Source organism: Trichechus manatus, unplaced genomic scaffold (assembly GCF_000243295.1).
Source record: "Trichechus manatus latirostris isolate Lorelei unplaced genomic scaffold, TriManLat1.0 scaffold00019, whole genome shotgun sequence".
In the NCBI taxonomy this organism is placed as follows: domain Eukaryota; kingdom Metazoa; phylum Chordata; class Mammalia; order Sirenia; family Trichechidae; genus Trichechus; species Trichechus manatus.
This window is the reverse complement of record NW_004443955.1, coordinates 12,240,955-12,261,975: the sequence shown is the minus strand read 5'-3', so window position 1 is coordinate 12,261,975 and position 21,021 is coordinate 12,240,955. Positions and strand designations below refer to the sequence as shown.

At 46.2% G+C, this 21,021-nt stretch overlaps 1 protein-coding gene across 1 annotated transcript in view; it reads left to right on the top strand.

Annotated features, from left to right (window-relative positions):
• The first annotated feature begins 5,689 nt into the window (after nt 1-5,689).
• LRRK1 (leucine rich repeat kinase 1) overlaps nt 5,690-21,021 on the top strand; it is a 183,072-nt gene continuing 167,740 nt past the window's right edge. Inside the window, exon 1 of the mRNA XM_004372645.2 lies at nt 5,690-6,173. Within this exon, the coding sequence (XP_004372702.1) occupies nt 6,077-6,173 (97 nt within the window). The 5' untranslated portion in view covers nt 5,690-6,076. The remainder of the gene's footprint in view (nt 6,174-21,021) is intronic.

Here is a 21,021-nt window from a genome sequence, read left to right as displayed (position 1 = left end):
TTATACCCACCGCCCCACCTTAGTCCAAGATGCCAGCATCTCTTTCTTGTAAGATTGTAGTACCTCCCCGCCCACCCTTTTTAGCAGCCGGGGTGATTTTTTTAATAGGTGAATCTGATCGTGTCACTACTCTGCCTGGAACCTTTTAAAGCCTTCTTCTTGTAATTGGCATGAAATCCAGAGGAACTCCTTCCTCTCACCCTCTCCCCTTATTATGTGATCTGGCCTCTGCCATCGATGTTGCCCCCCAGCCACCCTGGTGGAGCTTGTTTGCGAGCACGAGGCATCTGCATTGCTGTTCTCTGACTTCACATGGCTGATACCTCGGAAGGCCTTCCCTGACCACCCTCTCTACACCCACCCTCAGTCTCTCTCACATCCCCTCTCTACATCCTTACACCCACCACTATCTGTGAATACCTTCTTTATCTTTTCAGTTTCTTCTTTAATTGCCTGACTGTCTCCTGAAGTCAAAGATGATGTCTGTCTTGCTCATCACTGTGTCCCCAGCTCCTAGAACTGTGCTTGGCATAGGAGATGCCAAGTGCATACTGGAGAGTGACCAAATGGTGAATGTTGTTGTTGTTGTTAGTTGCCAAGGAGTCAGTGCCAACTCATGGCAGCCATACATACAGCAGAACGAAATGTTGCCCTGCCCTGTGCCATCTTCATAATCGTTGGTATTGTGTCCGTTGTTGCAACCAATGTGTATTTTGAGTCTCTTTCAACCTAGAGGGTTCACTTTCCAGCAATTTCATTGGCTAATTTTTGAAAGTAGATAGCCAGACCTTTCTTCCTCGTCTGTCTTAGTCTGGAAGCGCTGCTGAAACCTGTCCACCGTGGGTGACCCTGCTGATATCTGAAATAGTGGTGGCATAGTGTCTTACTCATCTAGTGCTGCTATAACAGAAATACCACAAATGGATGCCTTTAACAAACAGAAATTTATTCTCTCACAGTTTAGGATGCTACAAGTCCAAATTCAGGATGTCAGCTCCAGGGGAAGGTTTTCTTTCTCTGTCGGCTCTGGAGAAAGTTCCTTGTCATCAGTCTTCCCTGGTTGAGGAGCTTCTTAGCCCAGGGACCCTGGGTCCAAAGGAAGCGCTGTTCTCCTGGCTCTTGTTTCTTGGTGGTGTGAGGTCCCTATGTCTCTCTGCTCGCGTCTCTCTTTTATATCTCAAAAGAGATTGGCTTAAAACACAATCTAATCTTATATATTGAGTCCTGCCTCATTAATATAGTTGCCACTAATCCCATCTCATTAACATCATAGAGATAGGATTTATAACACACAGGAAAATCACATCAGATGACAAAATGTCGGACAGTCACACAATACTGGAATCATGGCCTAGCCAAATTGGCACACATATTTTTGGGGGACACAATTTAATCCCTGACACATAGCTTCCAGCATCATAACAACATGTAAGTCACCACAGTACTACACGCTGACAGACGGGTGGTGGAAATGGTGAATGGTACAGCCTTCACTTATTGGTGGTTTGGGACTCAAGAAGTGCCTCTGTTGTGAAACCCTTGGGTGCTTATCTGGGATTGAGAACTACATGCTTCTCCAGCCTGCAGATCCGTGCTTATTTTGATGTTCGCAAACTCGTCAGACACATTTTGTAGGCAGACCAATATTGGTAAAGGGATTCTAGAACCATAGAGCAGCCTTCTCCACCAGGCTACTATCAATTCAAAAAGAAGCTAGACTATAGGAGCATCTCTAATATGCTTCATTTGCATATTTGCTTCTCACTCTTTGGTAGAGTCCCTGAGTGGGGCAAACAGTCAGAGCTCAGCTACCAACTTAAAGGTTTGCAGTTTGGGTCCACCCAGAGGTGTGTCAGAAGAAAGGCCTGGCGATCTACTTTTGAAAAAAATCAGCCATTGAAAACCCTATGGATCACAGTTCAGCTCTGACACACATGGATCCCATGAGACTGAATCAACTCCACGGCAATTGTCTTTTTTTTCCTTTTCCCATTCTTTGGTAGTGGCAATTCTTTCTAAGTCTCTTGAAGGAAGACCAGGTGAGCAGCACAGGGCCTCCTATGATTCTTCTCTGTCAGAAGCTTTATAGCAATTGCTTATTTTATTGTGGAACCCCTGAGTGGTGCAAACAGTTAATGTACTGGTCTGCTAACTGAAAGGTTGGAGGTTCGAGTCCACCCAGAGGCACCTTGGAAGAAAGACCTGGTGTTCTACTTCTGAAAAATCAGCCGTTGAAAACCCTGTAGAGCACAGTTCTGCCGTGACACACACGAGGTCGCCATGAGTCAGAGTTAAAGCAACAACAACTGCTTTTTGCTTCACCGTCTTCCCTTTATGTTAAATTTCAAGAACTCATGAAGTCGACTCCTTACAGAAAAGGGTTAATAACTATTTGTAGAATGAATAATAGGTTCCTTTTTTCCTTTTTCATCAAGTATTTAGGTTTACTAAATAATGCAAGTGTAAAGAATCAGCAAAAGGAAATTGGTGAGGTTTTAAAAAATCATTAAAACAATGATTATTTCTGAAAAGCACCTGAAGTCCTCTTTAAGAAGCATGTACCATAACAAAAAGAAAAAATGTTATTTACCACCAGGCTTTATTGCTCTGGTCTGAACCCAAAAGAAGCAGCAGAAGGAAGCAAAGATGAGTTTGAGGGCAAAGATTGAGCAAAACTTGTGTTACCTCATCTTAAAACTTCTACCTTAGAATGTAAGCCAGAATAGAAATTATAATTTAAAAACTGCTCCAGTGGCAGAATCTTCCATCGGTAAAGTGATTTTCAAAAGGAAACTGAAAACGAAAAGGGGAACAAATGTGCTGGGCGAGGTTTAGCCAAAAATATTTTTTAAGACTTTTTTTTTTTTTTTTTTTGTCATTGAGTCCATTCCAACTCATGGCAACTCTTGGTGTGTCTGATTAAGCACTCAGCTGCCAGCTGAAAGGTCAGGAGTTCAAACCCACCACTGGCTCCTAGAGAGAAAGATGTGGCAGTTTGCTTCTGTAAAGGTTACCGAAAAACCCAAACCCACTGCCATCGAGTTGGTTCTGACTCATAGTGACCCTATAGGACAGAGTACAACTGCCCCCATAGGGTTTCCAAGACTGTGATCTTTACGGAAGCAGACTGCCACATCTTTCTTCTGAGGAGTGGCTGGTGGGTTCGAACCACTGACCTTTTGGTTAGGAGCCTAGCGTTTTAACCACTGTACCACCAACGCTCCTTCTGGAAAGATTACAGCCTTGGAAACCCTATGGGGCAGTTCCACTCTGTCTTATAGGGTCGCTAGGAGTCGGAATCGATTTGATGGCAGTGAGTTTATAGGGTAATAAGACACTTCTGTTTTCAGAAGGAATGTCTAGCCTTTGGATTTCTGAAATGTTGTTTGGTGTACTTAGCTGTTTTAGAGATTGTTTGGAAGCAGATGGCAACTATGCTTCTCTGTGTGGCTTGGAGCTTTTTTTTAAAAATGGAGATTCTGCCTGGTTTCTTCCTCTGGTCCGAGTTTCTAGCTAATTTTCCTAATCGGGTTTTATAATTTATAAGGTTTTAACCGTCTCCTGAATTTTGACCAGACTGACCATTTTTCCTTTCCCCCGTAGACTCTTCAGGCTCCCAGACTTCAGAGTGTTTCCCACTGGCGGCTTTGATAGGCTTTTTCTTCTTTGGTTGGGAAAGATGCCAGTCATAGCGAGCAGGCCTCTACTGCCGGCTTCTCCTAGCCCCGCCTTTCCCTGGCTTTAAGGGGAGCCTGGTGGCGTAGTGGTGAAGAGCTACGTCTGCTAACCAAATGGTTGGCAGGTCCAATCCACCAGGCACTCCTTGGGAACCCTATGGGGCAGTTCTGCTCTGTCCTATAGGGTCGCTATGAGTCGGACTCAATCCAGGACAGCGGGTTTGGTTTGGGTTTTCATCAGTGTAGGCAGTCCTAGGGGCCAGGTGCCTTATTTCTAGGCCTTTAAATGAGCCATCCCAGAGCTCTCGGCAGCCTTATTCTGTACCTTCTCAGTGCCCACACTGTTCAGGGCACCTGCTAGGACCCTGAGGCAGGGCACCAAGGAGACAGGGCATCTGCTCTACAGCATTTCTGTTCCCAGCTTCTGAACCAGAGGGCAGGTAGGAGACCCTGCCAACATCCCGTCCTCACGGAGTTATTGCAGGTAGTACCCACTCCTACGACTCTGTGGAAAGTGACCGCAGAAACTTTACCTTTGTTGAATTCTCACAACCCTGTGAGGTCACCGGGCAGGGGGAGTAAGTCTATTTTTTATAGATGAGGAAACAAAGACACGCATCAGTTCCAGCTCGAGGTCACACTGCCAGCATATGAGAGACAATCCAAGCCTGTGACGTCTGGATCCTGCTTTTTCCTTTACATGTTGTCTTAAAAAAAAGTTCTCATCGAGTCAGTTCTGAGTCATGGCGACCCCCGTGTGCCTCATAATAGAACTGAGTTCCATAGGGTTTTCAATGGCTGATTTTTCGGAGTTAGATTGCCACGCCTTTCTGGTGGACTCGAACTTCCAACTTTTCAGTTGGTGGCTGAGTGTGGTAACCATTTGCACCACCAGGGACTCCACATATTTAGGAGTCATTTATATGACCCTTATAATTATTATTTTGGCTGAGATATCAGTACCCATTTTTGAGTAGTCTTTCTCATAGAACACAGACAAGGGTTTCTAATTGCCTCGTACTTTGCCTACAGTACAGACTCTATACGAAGACTAATAGAAACCCACTCATTCCACATAGTAACACTCTTCCCATCATCCAGTTCACCCCATGCCAGGCCTTAGCTGGGCGTAGACTTCAATCACCATACCAGGATGAACACTCATCCTGAGGGGCCCTCCAAGTTCAGTGGGAGCCCAGCGTGGAAGAACAGTGCCTTGTCTCAGCAGTTCTCATCACAATCTCCTTAGTCTTACTTGGTTAGTCTTACTTAAACTCAGGGTCTCTCAACCTTGGAACTGTTGACATTGAATCATTCTCTGTTGTGGGGCTGCTCTGTGGGTTATGTTTAGTGGCATCTCTGGCCTCTACGCACTAGATGCCTATAGCACCTCCCCCCGCCCCCAGTTGTGACAACTGAAAGCGTCTCTAGACATGGCCAAATATACCCTGGGGGTGGAGGGGAGACTTTCTGAGGCTTCTTTCTGTTGATGCCCAAAGCTCAAACCGACTTGACTTCATTTAAAAAAAAAAAGTTACCATTGAGTTGACTCCAACTCATGGTGACCCCCTGTGTACAGAGTAGCACCATGCTCCATAGGGTTTTCAAGGATATAATCTTTCGGAAGTAGATCACCAGGCATATCTTCTGAGGTACCTGAGTGGATTGCAACTTTGAACCTTTCAGTTAGCAACCGAGTGCTTAATTGCACCACCAGGGACTCCTGACTTGGCTTCATCACCAGTAAGGATTCCTTCTAGACCCGTCTCTTTAGGGTTGTTGCCTGACTGCTCCGTTGGGATTAGAGTCTCCCCTCTAGGTGTCCGAGAGTGTCAGTTGTGGGCAAAGGGAGAGCCTTGTACTGTGACCCGCTGTTACATGTCTGCCTCACTCCAACTGGAGTGTAAGCCCCTTGGGAGCAGGGACCTCATTTAGTTGTGTTAGAATTGCCGTGCCTCAGCCAGGGCTGGCTGCTTTGCAAGTAACACTGAATATTTGTTGATTGAGCAGCAAGTCCTTAACTGGTAGGTGTTTACAATTGTTTGAGGTTTCTTCATGACTGTTCTCGGGTAGACATGCTTGGAGCCCAGCAGCGAGGTAGGGTGAGACGTCCTTTCACTGCCCCAGCTGATGGGGGCTTGGCTGGATACATGGGACATGAAGAGTGTTGCAAAGGAGAATGTCAGTGAGTAAATATAAATGTGAATGTTTGCAAGGGTGCAGAAAGAGGCTTGACATTTAATTTTCTATTTTGATGATTTTTTTTCACCACCAGAACAAGAAAGCTTTCTGCTCGTCCATGAGTCTGTGCGTCCATGCCTTGACCTACCCCACGTGGGACAGCGGCGGTGACAGTGACAGCAAAAAGTGACTTTGGAGAACAGTCACCTCGAGGGTTGATGGCTGGCATGTCACGGCGACCGCCCAGCATGTACTGGTGTGTGGGGCCAGAGGGGTCAGCCGCATGTCCGGAGCGTACCATGGAGACCCCTAACGGTAAGGGCAGGGCTGGCCATGCTTGCCTGGGCACAGTCTGCCTGCTTGTCCTCTGCGAGAATAAGGGATTCCAGCCAAAGGCTTTTCTCAGAAAACATATCTCAGGATTCTTGCTGAAATTCTAAAAATTGAGAGCCATGGTACAAAATTTATTGTGGCCTCAAAGATCTTAAGAATCAGGGCATCATGTCATGTTGGTTAAAAAGTTTTGTTTTGTTTTTTTTTAAATGGTGATTTGGTTTTGGTTTCTTATAAAAATAACACATGCTTATTAAAGAAAATTAGAAAAAAGAAAAAGAAGGAAGTAGGAAAAAAAAATCACCCAGACACGAGCACAGTTAACATCTTAGTATGTTCTTTTCTAGTCTGCTTTTCTGTGCTTAAGGGTTTTTTGTTTTAGCTTTATTATGCTTACACGGTGTCTATAGTTGTGTACCGTTTTTTTTTCTCTTAACCTTCTATCAGTAACATTTACCTGAGGCACCACCTAGCTGAGGTGATCAGGGAAACATTTTATAGGGAGCACTATATAAAATTGTTGACTTAGTCCTTACTTTTCTCTTGGATGTTCCGTCTAGTTTTTTTTTTTTTTTTTTTTTAACTGTTACCAAAAGCATTCCATTCCCATCTTTCAGTGCATGCTTTTGGGATTATTTCTATAAGGTAGATTTACAGAGGTGGAATTGTTGGTTCTCAACATTTTTAAGCCTTTAAGTGTTGCCAGATTTTCCATTAGAGTTGAATCACTTTTTTTGTGTGTGCTGAAAATATACATAACAAAACCTATGCCGTCTCAGCAATTTCTCCATGTACAATTCAGTAGCATTGATGACATTCTTCAAGTTGTGCAACCATTCTCACTATCCTTTTCTAAATCATTCCACCACCATTAACATAACCTCAATGCCCCCTAAGTAAAAGCTGCCCCTCTCCACCTCCCTCCCCCTGGTAACCACTAATAATCTCGAGTTTGTGTATATTTGCTTATTTCATGTAAGTGAGATCATGCAGTATTTGTCCTTTTGAAACTGACTTATTTCACTCTGCATGTTTTCAGGGTTCATCCATGTGGTGGCATGCATCAGGACTTCATTTCTCTTTACGGCTGTGTAATATTCCATTGTGTGTATATACCACACTTTGTTTATGCATTCATCTCTCGAGGGACATTTTGGTTGTTTCCACTTTTGCCTGCTGTGAAAAGCGCTGCAGTGAACATTGGTGTATAAGTTTCTATTTGCGCTCCTGTCTTTACTTCCTCTGGGTATATACCTAGGATTGAAATTGCTGGGTTCTGTGTTCAACTTTTTGAGGAACTGCCAAACTGTTTTCCACAGTGGCTGTACCATTTTGCATTCCCATCAGCAGTGGATAAGGGTTCCAGTTTTTCTACAACCTTTCCGACACCTGTTGTTTTCCATTTTTCTGATCGTTGCCATTCTAATGGGGGTGAGGTGGTATCTTATTGTAGTTTTGATTTGCATCTCCCTAATGATTAATGGGAAATCCTGGTGGTGTTGTGGGTAAGAGTTTGGCTGCTTACCAAAAGGTTGGCAGTTCGAATCCACCAGGTGCTCCTTGGAAACCGTATGGGGAAGTTCTACTCTGTTCTGTAGGGTCACTATGAGTCAGAATCGACTTGATGGCAATGAGTTTGGTTTTTGGAAACCCTAGTGGCATAGTGGTTAAGAGCCATAGCTCCTAACCAAAAGGTCAGCAGTTCAAATACACCAGGCACTCCTTGGAAACCCTATGAGGCAGTTCTGCTCTGTCCTGTAGGGTCACTGTGAGTTGGAATTGACTCGAAGGCAGCGACTTTCAGGTTTGGTAATGACTAATGACTTTGAGCATCTTTTTATGTACTTGTTGGCCATTTGAATATCCTTTTTGGTGAAATGTCTATTCAAGTCCTTTGCCCTTTTTTTTTGTTTTTTGATTGGGTTGTTTGTCTTTTTGGAGTTACACAGCTCTTAACACCAATAGAATATCATTAATATTTTTCTTAACAATAAATATTTGTTAAGCCCTTAGTATATACGAGGCACTGGGTTCAGTGCCGTACAAAATAATCTCGTTTAATCCTCACCATAACCTGTGGAAAAGGTACTTTTGTCCCCATTTTATAGCTGAGGAACTTGAGGGTAGGAGAGATTGAGTAACTTGCTCGAGAACACAACTGATAGATAGCAAGACTGGAATTTGAACCCTGTCTTAGCTGTAGAACTCTCATTCTTAAATTCTGGGCCATCCTGTGGGCTTTGAGAGGGCCCGTATGTCTGCACCCTCAGCCAGGGTAGTGAGTGAGCATTTTAACTGGCTCGGCAGACATTCTGTTCAGTTGCTTAAGTGTTTTTTCCCCATCTAAGATGCCCAGAGGCTAACTAGGGTGATGTTTCTGGAAAGTTCCTGTGCACATAAATCAGATTATGGAATGCGAGAAAAATTCACTTCTTGACATTGCCTAGCAGTAAATGTTCCCAGTTCTTAATCTGCATCTTTTTAAGATTCTTCTTGTTTTCAGACGTTATGTCTTTTTTCAGTTGCTTTCAGGCCTTAGGAAGGCCTGGCTTTATCAGTGTGAGGTCCAGGTGCCGTGTATAACGGAATGCTAAACGTGAGTTTTGGGTGGCATGTCTACCTTCCCGGTGCACTCCCTGCCCCGTTATCCCACGGGCTGCTCCTCATGGCAGTCTTGAGGATGAGGGTGGGCTGGGGACATTGGGCCCATTTGGGGCTTGCTGGCTGGGACTGTGTTGTCTAGAAAGGCCCCACAAGTGACTCTGCCCCTCCCCTTCCTGTTCAGGAATTGGTGATCTAAACCCTGGCCCACACTGGTTACTGGGAGCGTCTAAACTGCCGATGCCCGGACACCACCCCATCCCACTGGAGCAGCGTCATTTTTCAAAGCTCCTCCCTCCCCCTACCCAGAGATTCTGATGTGCAGCTGGGGCTGAAAATCAGCTGGTCTAAATGGTTTGGGTCCCATAGAGCAGCATTTCTCAAATCCTGGGGATCTGGTTGAAGTGCAGATTCTCACTCGGTAGGCTTGGAGGGCACAGAGAGGCTCCTAGGGGGTGCTTAGCCGGCCACGCTCCAGAGTGTCAAGGCTAACATGATGGCTTTCCCAGGTTCCCGGTGCCCCAGTGGATTCTTACAGGGCCAGGGACCCGGACACAGCCAGAACCAGCCCCACCTCCTGGCAGCCGGCAGGACAGATCGCCAGAACAAGTTAGCATGTGCTGACATGCCAAAGCACTGACCCTCTCAGCCCCTGTCCTCTTCCCTTAAAGATCTAGATCTGCTCCTGAGGCAATTCCCCTCTTCTGACAGCCCTGATTGCCACCCAGAACGAGCAGCCCCGGGAGCCCCAGTGGGGTCTCAGGACTCTCCACCATCTCTGTTTAAATAAACCTGAGAACACTCACAAGGGACCAGGAGCCTGAAGGGAATTATGCAAATTATGTGCCTCCTCTCACACCCCATTCTGTTCTAGGTGCTGAGGGGGCAGGGTTTGAGGACGGGAGGGAGGGATGGCCTTTGAGCCCCTAACCATGCGGGAGGCATTTATCCAGAAACCAGATAACGAACTGCAGATTGGGAGAAGGTGAGAGGAAAGTGGTTTGAAATATGTCAAAAACTCTGTCCTGTGGCTCAGCATTAAGGAAATTATAATCGAGTGCTCATAAGGAACCCTGTGGAGAAGGTACTGTGAGAGTTTCAAAGTCTCACAGGTGGAGGCTGAGCCTGGGACTCTGGTGACTGAACCAGATGGCACCTTCCTCCAGCTGGAACCAGCTACACCCCAGGTAGCCAGTTGCAGGCCCCTTCTGGCCTCCTTCAGCCACTGTTCACCCCTGAGCACAGTGGGCAAGTCAGGGCAGAGGACAGAGTCACCGCAGCCCTCGCCCCAGGCATGGGGAACGCTGACTCCATTGCAGCCAGCTCCTGTTTAAGGAACCCCCTACTAAGTATATGTCAGGTGGAGAGGTAGAGTGAGGGGTACTTCATGTCACTGTCCTGTTTTAAACCCCATGGGTATGTATTCCCTTTTAGTGGGTGGAGAGGGGTAGGGAGAAGCTTCTGGCACTTATATCGTGTAGTGGGGGCTCAAGAGCCTGCCTTCGGGGTTATTCAGGCCTGCATTCAGTTCTTGGTGCTGAGTGACCTCACCCGAATGGCTTAACCCCTCTGAACCCTGATTCACATAGGCACAAAATCTCCATGGAATATACCAATAAACAGTAGGCTGGGGTTCTGCTTCATGCTGCCACCTGCAGCTCTAACCCCCGTGACTCCTGTCCTGGGATGAACAGGCTAACCCCCTGGCTGTGGTAGCGGCACGAGTGGGAACATTGGGAGCTTGTGATGCCTCTTGAGGCCTAGGCTCAGGATGGGATGCTGTTGCCTCTGCCTGTACGCCACTGGCCAGAGCAATCACACGGCCAAGGCCAAAGTCAAGGGTGGGAAACATCCTCCCTCCACGGGGAGGCCATGTCGAGGCTGTAAATGGGGGTGGGGGCGCTGCGGGAATTGTTGCTGGTCAGGCAATCTACCATGCATTGTGCTGGTGGGTTTCAATCCTTTCTAAAAACGGAATCTTATTGATCTATGTATTATATTAGATTTGTTTGTTTATTTAAGCAGCCTTTTCTCACGTAAAGCCTTACCTGGAGCCCCAACCTATATAACAGATAACAGTGAAGTTGCTCTGAGGAGCAGTGGTGTGGGGGTAGGTGTTACAAATTCCGCCTCCGAGTCCACCTGGACCCCAGCGCTCTGTAGAGCCCAATTTAAAAACACTGTGTATTGGATCTCATTTTCACAAAATGTAAATGTATCTACCAAGACCAGAGCCAGGGACCAGTGACACTCAAATGGCAGCATGTAGTCATGTCTGGTTGTCGGGGTTACAGCAACCGTTTGCTCTTTGCATTTTCTACAGTGAGCATGTGCTTTTATTTTCTTTTTTGCATTACTTTTGCAACCAGAAATATAATATTGCAATTTATTTCAAAAATGGTTATTTTGTTAAGTACTGATGTTTGGGGGTTTTGCCCTAACTAGCCACACCTTATATGCTCACACCCAGTGTCGAATTTACTGCAGCTGGCCTCTTTCACCCTAAGTTCTTTCTAGAACAAATAGGGTATACTTGACCCAGAAAAACCTGGGGACCTGCCTCCTGGGGGACACCCTCTGAGCTGTGCCCCCAGCAGATGAGCTGGATATGTTCCACCCTACCTTCTCCCCAGCCCTCCTGAGTCCATGAGGAGCCCTGGTTTCCCTCACCCCCAAATCCACCAGCCTCACCCCACAGAAGACTGCTCCAGACCGAATCCCAGCTCTGGCAAAGGAACATTGATGACCAGAAGGAAAACAAATTATACTCAGAGAAATTTCTAATGTAAGAGCAGCTCTCTCACCTTTCAGAAATCATGGGACATGCATGTTTTTTCAAACATGCTTTGAAAATGATACATTTGTTATTGTAATTCCAAGTACAGTTGAGAAAAAGATTCAAACTTTCATAAAACGTATTTTTTAATTTGGGGTTTTTTGGTAGTGGTAAAAACCTGTTTTTGTTAAGTTGATTCCAACTGATGGCGACCCCATGTGTGTCAGAGTAGAACTCTGCTCCATATGGTTTCCATTGGCTGATTTTTCTGAAATAGATCATCAGGTGCCTCTGGGTGGACTCGAACCTTCAGCCTTTCTTTTAGCAGCTGAGTGTATTAACCGTTTGCACCACTCCCATCTAGTGGCATCAGAAGCTGTCTGAATTCACAAGGAGGGATGAGAATCAAGATCAGCCTAAAGCTGATTCTTATGAGGTGGAGGTCAGACATACTTGCATTCTCCAACTTTTTTTTACCAATTGACACCAGCCGTCCTCCCCACAGCACTCTCTACTTCTCTGCTGGGTTTGATAATTGTTGCAGTGGCCACATAAACTCACAGACCATACTCACGATTTTTTGGTTTACTGGGGAAGTATCAGGCTGTTCCTCAGGATCAGGATCAACTTGGAGGTAACAGGATACAACTCAGGAGACAGAACACAGTTTGTCAATCAGGACAGCTTCTAATCAAGACAGCTGTCAGCTTCTTCTCGTTTGTACCCTCAGGTGGGCGGCCCTTTTGACCTGACCTCCACTTTCAGGCCTTAGTTCTCAGCCATGCCCTGCTAGGGCAAGTATTATATCTCTTCAGCTCCACTGACAGTGTCCGGAGACGCCCCACTCCACCAGCAAGCCTCCTGCCCGAAGATACTCAGCTCTCTCACTCCGTGGGTCAGCAAGTCCACTGTAGCCATCTCGCTTCATGGGCTGGGAAGCCCACTGCAGCTGTCTTGCACCAGTCTCCTGATTCCCGCTGTCTCATGCCATCTCTATTGTTACAGCTCTCTCTGTCGCCTGGGTCTAGAAGGTTCTCAGTGCAGCGACCCCAGAACCAAAGGATATGCTCTCCTCCAGGCTCTTCTTGATGGTAATGAGGTCCCCCTCAACCTCTGTGGGATTGACCCTTTTATAAGCCTCGGCCTCGAACTGACCTCGAACTGACCAGTCCATCCAAGACCTTGAACTGACCAGTCGCTTCAGTAGGCCACAGCCACCTAATTTGCATAGTAATCTACCAATTCCCACAAGGTTTTTACATACCTTTATTTGCATAGTAGACAAACCAGTCCCTTTGAAGATTGTGGCCTAGCAAATCATCTTGGCAGAACTGCAAACCCAGGGCCAGAAAGGCTGCATATAAAGAGAAACCTGTTGCCTTACAACTGTCAGGGACTCCAGAGTTTGTATTTTTTATACACTAAAAACCAAAATAAACCAAATCTGTTGCCATTGAGTTGATTAGTGACCCTATAGGACAGTAGAACTGCCCTGTAGGGTTTCTAAGGAGCGGCTGGTGGTTTTGAACTGCCAGCCTTTAGGCTTAGTGGCTGAGCTGTTAACCACTGCACCACCAGGGCTCCATTGGTACACCAGGTGGGTTTTTTTCGTGTCCCTACCTGTTTCGATTTGTGTGACCTCACCTTGCACTTGTTCAGAATTCTTAACCTTTTCAAAGCCCACAAACAGGTGAGTTCTTCACCCAGCTGTAGCGTGGTGTCCTTAGCTTGCTTGCAGGTCTGTGACGGGGAGCCTGCCAGGTGTTTGTGAAGCAAAACCGAGTTCTAGGTGGGTGTGTCCCCCCCTGACCTCATTAGCTCCATCAGCAGTCAGCTTCCCTTTGGTGCAGGGGAGTTTAGGGTGGGTGAGTTGACAGGCGGAGGGTCAGGGAAACAGGCTGGTGCTGCTGGGCAGTCTGCTTAGACACTCTGCATATCTGAGAAGAACCTGTCCTGCCAGCTGAGGTGAGGCACCAGGGAAAGTAGCCAAGTGAAGAAACGCCCACAGAGTTCAGGTCGAGAACACTTGAGCAAGGCCTCTCTGGATGATGGAGGGTAAGGTGTGCTTGGGTGGGCATCCCCCAGAAGCTGGCTCGTGTTTCCCCACCTCTCTGTGAGTGGTCATAGCTTCTGACACTAGCTGCCTGCCTCAGAGCACTGTCCTCCGCTGGATCTAGCATGTGGGGCCAGAAGCCGTTGAGACAGCAGAACCAAAGAAGGAGAAGGAACATTCCGGAAGGTCTTCAACTCCCAGGTTTTTATACAACTATTTCCAGTGTCTTTTTTTTTTGCTTTTTCAAATCTGTATTAAAAATAACTTCTTAATCTGTGAGCCACATAGTTTTCCTGAGTGGGAGGTTTTCCTGCCTTCCAGAGACAGAAGTAGGAAATGGACTGAAATAGAAAGTGCCCCTTCATTGGTAGCTGGCTTTCATGGCAGACAGCTTTAACGAATCCTAAGGGACAGGAAATCCCTGGGTGGTACAAATGGTTAACGTGCTCAGCTGCTAACCAAAAGGTTGGTGGTTCAAATCCACCCAGAGGTACCTCGGAAGAAAGACCTGGTGATCTGCTTCCAGAAAAATAGCCATTGCAGATCCTGTGGAGCACAGATCTACTCTGACACACGTGGGGTTGCCATGACTTGGAAATGACTCAGTAGCAACTGGTTGCAAGGAACAGATCTATGTTTATGAAAGCCGTTTAGAGCATAATTGCCGGCCTGATCTTTAGCCTGTTCTGGTGCTGGTGTCCTGCCTGTGCCTGCTGGGCTGTGTTTACACTGTGGGGCGAGGTGCGGTGGACGAGAGCTTGCTGGGAAGGAGGCCATGGTCAGTGGGCATCTTCATCCAGCCTGGCCACTGTGACCCTCCAGAGTCATGTGGGGGAGGAGGGGCGACGGGAGGAGATAGGGGCAGGACAGCCTCACTTGGCGGTTCCTATACTTGCTGGGGAGCAGTCCAGGCCTGCTGGGCATGTACGGAGTGGCCAAGAGGGATTTTTGTTCCAGCCGTGCGCCCTGGCCCCCATGAAGCGGTCAAGAGGTACAGCAGCCTGTGAGCAGGGAGATGCCTAGGTGGACCTCCCCAGGTCCTGGTGGGCCCTGAGCCTGCAGCTAGCTGCCTCTAACACAAGTGTGATGGTTAAGATTGTGCGTCAACTTGGCTGGGGCATGATTCTCAGTGTTTATATGCAATGGCTCCCATGATGGAATCTGCTGAGTAGCCAGTCATTTAAAAGGGAGTTTCCTTGGGGGTGTGGCCTACATCCGAATATAAGCAGACATTCTGGCTTTTTGCTCGCTCTGGATTCTGTGGCTGCTTCCTGTTCGTCTGACCTCTGGTTCTTGGGACTTGAGCAGTCAGCTTATCTGCCGATCTTGGGATTCATCGATCTTCACAGCCTGTGATTGTGAGCCCTACTCTCCGACCTGCTGATCTTGGGTTCACCAGCCCCTGCAGCTATGTGAATCAGGAGAAGCCTTGCGGTCTTGTCTGCCAATCTTGGGATTCGTCGATATTCATAGCCTGTGAGCAGGAGCCCTGCTCTCCGACCTGCCAATCTTGGGTTCACCAGCCCCTGCAGCTGCATGAATCAAGAGAAGCCTCTATCCTGATCCACGGACTTGGGATGTTCCAGCCTCTACAATTGAGTGAGCCGTTTCCTTAATATAAATCTCTCTCTATGTGTATTTATATGCTTTACTGGTTTTGCTTCTCTAGAGAACCCAGCCTAAGACAATGAGCAAGGCCTGGACAGGGAAAGGATTTTCACCCATCTGCCTACTGCCCGTCTGTCAGTCTGTTGTACTGTGGTGGCTTACATGTTGCTATGATGTTGGAAGCTGTGTCACCAGTATTTCAGATACTAGCAGTGTCACCCATGGTGGACAGGTTTCAGCAGAGCTTCCAAACTAAGACAGACTAGGAAGAAAGGCCTGGCGATATACATCGGAAAATTAGGCAGTGAAACCCTATGGATCACAGTGAAATATTGTCTGATGTAGTGCTGGAAATGAGCCCCCTAGGTTGGAAGGTACTACACAATAGCCACAACAGTGGACTCAAGCATACTAGTGATTGTGAAGATGACACAGGGCCAGGCAGTATTTCCTTTTGTTGTACATGAGGTTACCATGAGTCAGAGCTAACTCGATAACAACTGACAACTAACTCACTAACAGACCTGGTTTCCTAGTCCACACAAGTCTGACCTTGAAGGAGATATACATAGGAAGTTTTATGAATTTCTTTAGGTCTCTGGGAATGGCCCCCTGCATACAAGTCTACACTCTAGTGTATGAATTTCACGTGCATTTTCAGGAACCCTGATGAATGAAGATAGAGAGCTACCATCATTCTTTAGAAGACTCAGTCCCGAGTCCCTTCACCATCCCAGCTGCCACATGTTCAGTTTGTCCAGACTCCACTTAACCATCTGTTTATTGAGTGATGTTTGTCATAAGGAAGGTAAGAATGGTTGGCCCGTGGAAATCTAGCAGTACTGGTAGAAATACAGCTTCGATCACAAGGTGCTCATTCCTCATCTGTAAAACTAGGCCAGGGCTGCACATAGAATTACCTGGTGAACTTCTGAAAAATGTGGATGTCTCCCATCCACCCCCAAGACCAGCTAAATCAGAATCTCTGCGTGCGGGCTCTGGCACCAATGCTTTTTTAAAGCCTGCCGGGTGATTCTAACGTGCACCTAGGGATTAGAACCACTGCATGTAAAGATAGGGGAAAGGCCTTTGTAAACTGTAAAGTCCAGTGTAACTGCTGAGGTCCTACTGTAAACCATGGATTATGAGTCAAGGCGCCATTGGAGCCTAGAAATCCCGGAGCCATCCTCTGTGTGGCTCAGCCACAAGATAGATAAGAAGAAATGCTGGCGTGGTTGAGACTTATTCTCAATTACAAGAGAATGATGTATTCATTGGACAAGAGCAGGCAAATGAAATCCAGAGTTCGCCTGAGAACACTGTGAGAGTAGATGTGAGAATCAGCGCTGTCGGGGAATCCAGCCTTCAGGACTCAAGTGCAGATGATACACATGGAGGTAAAACGGGCCCTGCCTTGGACTTAGAGGCTTCCTGAGAAGGTGGATTGTGTTGTGTGAGGGTCCGTTATGAACGGTGAGAGCAAGACTTCTGAGGATTGGAGAAAAGAGATGTGAATAAAAATGGAACAATCTCATAAAGCACAAGGTAAATTCCAGAACATGGTCGTCTTGTTAAATTTCCATGCCACTGAGGTATTCAGAGTTTAGTCAGCCAAAGCGAATTGTTTGTCATAGCCTGATCCTGGTCCCAGTGGGAGTTAGGCTACTTAATGTTTATGGTCTTGTGTGGGCATATATGGTGATATGTGCAAGATCATAAAGCTGAGCAAGAAAAACCATCCCCCTGCAATCATTCGATTCATTTTCCAGCTGCAAGTACCAAAAAAAAAAAAAATTGTCTCGATATAATTTAGACATTTTGGGAAATATTATTTTAGATTTCTGGATGAAATTATTTTCTTTCTAGTCAAGAAAAACCTTCATGGCCTATAAGACTTAGTTCCAAAAAACAAGTAACTGGAAAAGTTTTACTAGAAGAAACTGACTCAGGAAGGGGAAAAAAAAAAAAAACCTCAAAACAAAACATGGAAATAAGGACTCAATCATACAATAAGGAAGACCAAAGAAGAATTGGTACCTTTGAATTATGGTGTTGGCGAAGAATAGTGAGTATACCGTGGACTGCCAGAAGAATGAACAAATCTGCCTTGGAAGAATTACAGCCAGAATTCTCCTTAGAAGCAAGGATGGCAAGACTTTGTCTCACATACTTTGGACATGTTATCAGGAGGGACCAGTCCCTGGAGAAGGACCTCATGCTTGGTAAAGTAGAGGGTCAGCGAAAGAGAGGAAGACCTTCAAGGAGATGGATTGACACAGTGGCTGCAACAATGGGCTCAAGCATAGCAGCAATTGTTAGGGTGGCACTGGACCCAGCAGTGTTTCGTTCTGTTGTACGTAGGGTCACTATGAGTCTGAACCGACTCGATGGCACCTAACAACAACAATCGTTACAGAAACAGATTGCCAGGGCTTTCTTCCATGGTGCTACTGGATAGGTTTGAACATCCAACCTTTAGGTTAGTAGATGAGTGCAAACTATTTGTGCCATCCAGGAACCTCTGGGATTAAAGAATAAGCACATTAAAAATAATCACACCCATAGTTAAAGAAGCAAGTAGCCCAGAAGGGACTAAAGGAAAAAGCAACAAATCTCTGCCCCGGTGTCTGTCCCAAAGGATCTTTATTTCCTGTTTCTGATTTGAGTTCTTTAGGTAATAACCATTTCTCTAAAGAATATACTTACACTCTGCTCTTGCCTGATCCATTGAGACGGTGTCTACTAGCTTCCTGCAAGTTGTGACTTAAATGGTACGTTCCAATCTCTGTGACTTGTGCTTGGAGACTCAGTATCATCCTTGTTCTGTGAGACCAAGCATGGGAACACCTCTTCCCTTCCTTCAACCTCCGTCCCGCATCCACCTCCCACCTGGAACTGTCGGAATCCTTACATAGCACATCTACAAGAAAATTCCTGAGAAAGGATTCGTGGGAGGCACGCGTTCATTTGCACTGTAACCTAAGCTGGAGCTCATCTGCCTTTAAAACTTGGAGGAGCATATTCCGCTGTCTTCTGATGTGATCTGGTTCTTACTGCGTTATGGGAGACCTGGTTTTTCCTCCCTGGAAGCTTTTAGGGTCTTCCCTCTCTGCTTGTTTTTCTGAAATTTCATCAGGAAAGATCTGGGGCAGGGCCTGTTTTCATTCACGCTACTGGCGCTGAGTATGCCCAGGTTTTACCCTTTTCAGCCCTGGAAAATTCCTTATATTGTCTTTGATAATTTTTTCTCCTCTGCTTTTTCTCTTTTTTGTTTTGTTTTTTCTGGAACTCCTATTCGTTAAAATATATGTTGTTTATCTTTTCTCTCATGTTTTCTGACTCTTCTTTTCCTTCTTAAATTTTGAGAGATTTCATTGACTTTCTCTTCCAGCCCCTGTATTGAACGTTTTATTAGCTCTTTCTTGTTGTTGATTGCTTCTTTTCATAGCATTCTGTTCCTGTGTTGTGGATTCTTCTGAGGATCCTAATTGACATTTATTTTATTTTAGTTTGATGTCAAGCTTATTATCTTCTCAGTTAATTTTTTTGTATATTTTCAATGTCAGATTATTTATTAAAATCAGTATTTTTACAGTGAATTCCAGATAAACTAATAATTACATTCAAAATATTATTAGGGAAATTTGTAGTCAGCTGACTTTGTAGGCAGCATGCGTACGTAAATTATGTGGAAAGCAACTTCCTAAGGTGCTAAGAGAAGTCAGCAAAACTGCTGGAAGAAAAACATTTTTTCATTGTAATTTTTTTTTAAGTTCTTTTTAATGGCCAGTGTTAACCTGTTTCCTCTAAGGCCTGGCTTTTTTGCTTGTCATTTTTATTAATTCAACATTATTTCAACAGTCATCAAGTGTTATTTGTGGTAGACACTGTTCTCGATGCTGAGGATATAGCAGGAATGGGCTCTGCTTCTAATTCCAGAGGGAAAATAGTCCGCAAAGAAGAGGGTAAATAAGAGAGTGCTGCTTGATGTACAGAAGTACAGCAAGGTCATGTGTTCCAGAGGGAACACGTGGCTATTTTTAATTGTTACTGGGTAAGACCTCTCTGAGGTGGTGTTGAATCTAAGATGTACATGGTTGACCAGAAGGAGGGAGCCGTGGGAAGTTGGGAAGAAGAGTGTTTTTCAGACATTCCGAAAACAACAGAGAATGATATGCCTTCCTCCTCTTCCCTGAACTCTCTCATTCCCTCCCTGCTACGCATGGGGCACTGGGACACACACTTGTACTCATGGCACGCGCGTTCCGGGGGAAACACAGTAAATAAACACGTGCTTTACTTCAGAAAAAGCAGTTGCCGTCGAGTCGATTCTGACTTAAGGGGACCCCCTGCAAGTGCAAACAAGTTAACACACTTTGCTACTAACTGAAAGGCTGGTGGTTCGAGCCCACCCAGAGGTACCTTGGAAGAAAGGCCTGGCGATCTACTTCCGAAAACTCGCCATTGAAACCCCTGTGGAGCACAGTCCTACTCTGAGTCAACTTGATGGTCACTGAGTTAGTTTCACTGTTAGGAGTGAAAAGGGCCAAGAGGAAATTCAGTCAGGGTTGGAATGGAAAGTGATGGGCGGTGGGCACTGTTTTAGATTGAAGGTCAGGTCGTGTGTCCATGGAGAGGCGGCATTTGAGCAGAATCAAAGGAAGGGCGTGATGGGTTAGTCCCGTGCCCAAAAACCAAACCCACTGCTCTCAAGTCAATTCCAACTCATAGCGACCCTATAGTACAGAGTAGAACTGCCCCATGGGGTTTCCGAGGCTGTAATCTTCATGGAAGCAGACTGCCACATCTTTCTCCTGCAGAGCAGCTAGTGGGTTTGAACTGCTGATATTTTGGTTAGCAGCCAAGCGCTTAACCACTGCACCTCCAGGGCTCCTTAGTCCTGTGAAGGGCTAGGGAAATGGCACTCCTGGCAGAGGCACCAGCAGGTGCAAAGCTGTGAAGTGGGCCTGGGCTTGTCGTGTTTGAGAAACAGCAAGATAGCCTCTGGGGCTGGAGCAGAGTGAGGGAAGCCCCTAGTAGGGCTGGAGAGGTGAGCCTCATGGCGGACCATGCCGCAGAGTGATGGAAGCACCCAAGGAGCAAAGTGGTCTGATTTAGGGATATCAAAGGCTGTTCCCAGAGCCCTCGGTGGTGGGGCTGGAGTGGGGACAGAAGGAAGGACTGGGAATATGTTCTGAAAGAAGAGTATCAGGACTTGTTTAGGTGTTTATTGTTATGTAACAAACCACCCCGTAACTTACCCATTGCTGTCGAGTCGATTCCAACTCATAGGGAACCCCTAGGTCTTATTGGCTTAAAACAACAGCATTTTATGATTTCCCAGGATTCTGCAGATTAGGAATCTGGGCACGGCTTGGCTGGGCGGTTCTTCTGCTCCGTGTGGTACCAGCTGGGTCACTCACTTGGTTTCATACAGTTGGTGACTGGACTGGGCTGAAGGTCCAAGGATGCTTTGCTCACATGTCTGGTGCCTCAGTGCTCCTCCTCGTGACTTCTCTCTCACCTTATACTCTCTCATCATTCAGACTTCTAGCTCAGGTGTCTTTGCAGCATAACAGTCGTGTTGCCAGAGTTCAGAAACAAGCTGCTAGGCCTTCGTAGACTTAGGGGCAGAACTGTCACGGCATCACTACCACTGCCTCCTATTGGTCAAAACAAGTCACAGCCCAGCGTAGAGGCAGTGCCAGACAGGAAATAGACTCCACCTTTTGATGGGAGGACCAGCAAATAGTTGGCCATCTTTAATGCACAAATGAGTTAGATGTGAGGAG